General features: G+C 39.5%; 1 protein-coding gene across 1 annotated transcript; it reads left to right on the top strand.

Annotated features, from left to right (window-relative positions):
- Nucleotides 1-246: 246 nt before the first annotated feature.
- On the top strand, nucleotides 247-1,131 carry LOC146786060 (taste receptor type 2 member 41-like). Its single transcript, XM_085633153.1, has one exon. It carries the CDS (start codon nucleotides 247-249, stop codon nucleotides 1,129-1,131), a length of 885 nt encoding a protein of 294 aa, XP_085489279.1.
- The last annotated feature ends 893 nt before the right edge of the window (nucleotides 1,132-2,024 follow it).

A 2,024-nucleotide genomic window follows, 5' to 3' on the forward strand; every position in this document is an offset into this window, starting at 1 on the left:
TAGCTTCTCTCATGTTCAGAATGGTTGAGGAATGATGGTGGAAAAATCTGTCAGATTTGCATCAATGCAAAGCCGAATGCATGATTATGACAAGAAAGACATGAGTGGTAATTTGAACCAGGTGCAGCTGTCGGTTCAGGTCTCTTTTTAAATGATCCCTTTGCAAGAAACGTACAGAAGCCTCAGGTGCGACCAGTATTGCTGTTTGTGAATTCCCTGAGCAAACTGATAACAAAAATACAGAAAATGGAGAATTCATTTCTGACAGACTTTGTGAATATTGCATTAACATTGATTGGAATTCTTGCCAGTGCATTCATTGTGGTGTTCAATCTCCTCGCTTGGGCTCAAGGAAGAAGGATGAATACCTGCGACCTTATCTTAGTGTCTCTAGGATGTGGATCCATATTTTATCAGTGTAGTGTTGTTATTTTCCGTCTACTGAAAGTCCATCATATCTATTTTGATTTTCAAGTCCATAATTTCATTGCAATATGCTCTAGCAGCTCCACATTTTGGTTCACCGCCTGCCTCTGCATCTTCTACTGTGTGAAGATTGTGGACTTCAGCCACCACTTCTTCATCAGGCTGAAGATGAGGATCTCGAAGATGGTGCCCTGGATGCTCCTGGGGTCTGTCATCTGGTCCATTTCCCTCGGTATCCTATCATACTTGATTTCATATGGAGAATCCCTGGAGAATTCAACAGCTAATCTAACATCTAACATGATTATCAACAATAATGCCCCGAATAAGGCATATTCATTCCTTAAGGCAGCTGCCGCTCTTGGTGTCTGCTTACCTCTTGTCCTTGACATTGCTTCCATTACACTCATACTCACTTCCCTCTGCAGACACACCCAGAGGATGAAAACTAATGCGTCGGGCTTCAGCCAGCCCCAGCTGCAGGCTCATTACAGGGCAGCAAAAATGATGGGGTTCCTTCTTTTGACCAACATTTCATTTTTAATTCCAGAGATTCTCATACTGTGCATAAAAAACGTCTTAATGTTTTCTATCTGCAGGGTTATTAATGCCGCTTCTGTAACTGCACAACCCATTGTCTTAATTCTGGGAAATCCCAAACTGAGGTTAGCGCTCTGTAAGAGCCTTACTCCTTGGAGGAAGTGAAGGACACACCCGGTAAATGGATCTCTCATACTGAAGGGATTCATTTTACTGGATCACATTCTCTTCAGACATCCTTCAACTCCAAACCAAACGATCTGTTCTTTGTGTGTTTACTATTTGATTCTTGATGTATTTATGCTATTTTACAAAGATAACATTTCTGGAGGGAATGGATTGTGTAGGTTTTGAATAAGCTTTTAGTCCAATTGAAAATGATAATTAATTTTAAAGAGTATTTAAATTGATTTAAAAAATTTCTGTAATCCTAATGATTCTTCCATGCCTCAATGTCTTATTTTTAATTCTAAGATAAACCTTTGTCACAATCTATTTCACGCTGTGGCCACCACAATGGTAACCGATGGTCCATGTATTAAAAAAATGAGCACAATCATTTTCTTCTAACACAATTTTAAAACAATATTTCAGGAGAAGTAGAATTTCACTATGCATGATTAATTACAACATTTGTTAATAATGGAGATACACAGTGATCACAAAGATGCTGAGTGGCACAAGGTTTTCCCCAACTGGGAACATGTTCTTTTCTGACATATGTTTACAATGTTGGCTGACACTTTATTCTCAATCCTTTGCCTATTTTAATGGTAGGTGTTAAGTGAATAAGAGGAGTGAAGGTCAAAGATGCCAGAGAGGTGCCATGGATGTTTATTTCTAAAAGGTTGTGCTGAATCCTTTTAATATATCTCATATTTCCTTAATGTAATTCATGGGCTTTTAACCCACATGCTACCATGTCATTTTCATTGTTTTGTTGCTGAAGGATAGTGATGTGATACCAGCACTAAGACACACTCAAGCGTTCCATTGCCTTGGAAGAGGGGGTTCGATGCTTGCGGCAGGCCACCACCATTAATCTTGAGGCTGAGGCT

This window comes from Triturus cristatus, chromosome 11 (genome assembly GCF_964204655.1).
Source record: "Triturus cristatus chromosome 11, aTriCri1.1, whole genome shotgun sequence".
NCBI lineage: Eukaryota > Metazoa > Chordata > Amphibia > Caudata > Salamandridae > Triturus > Triturus cristatus.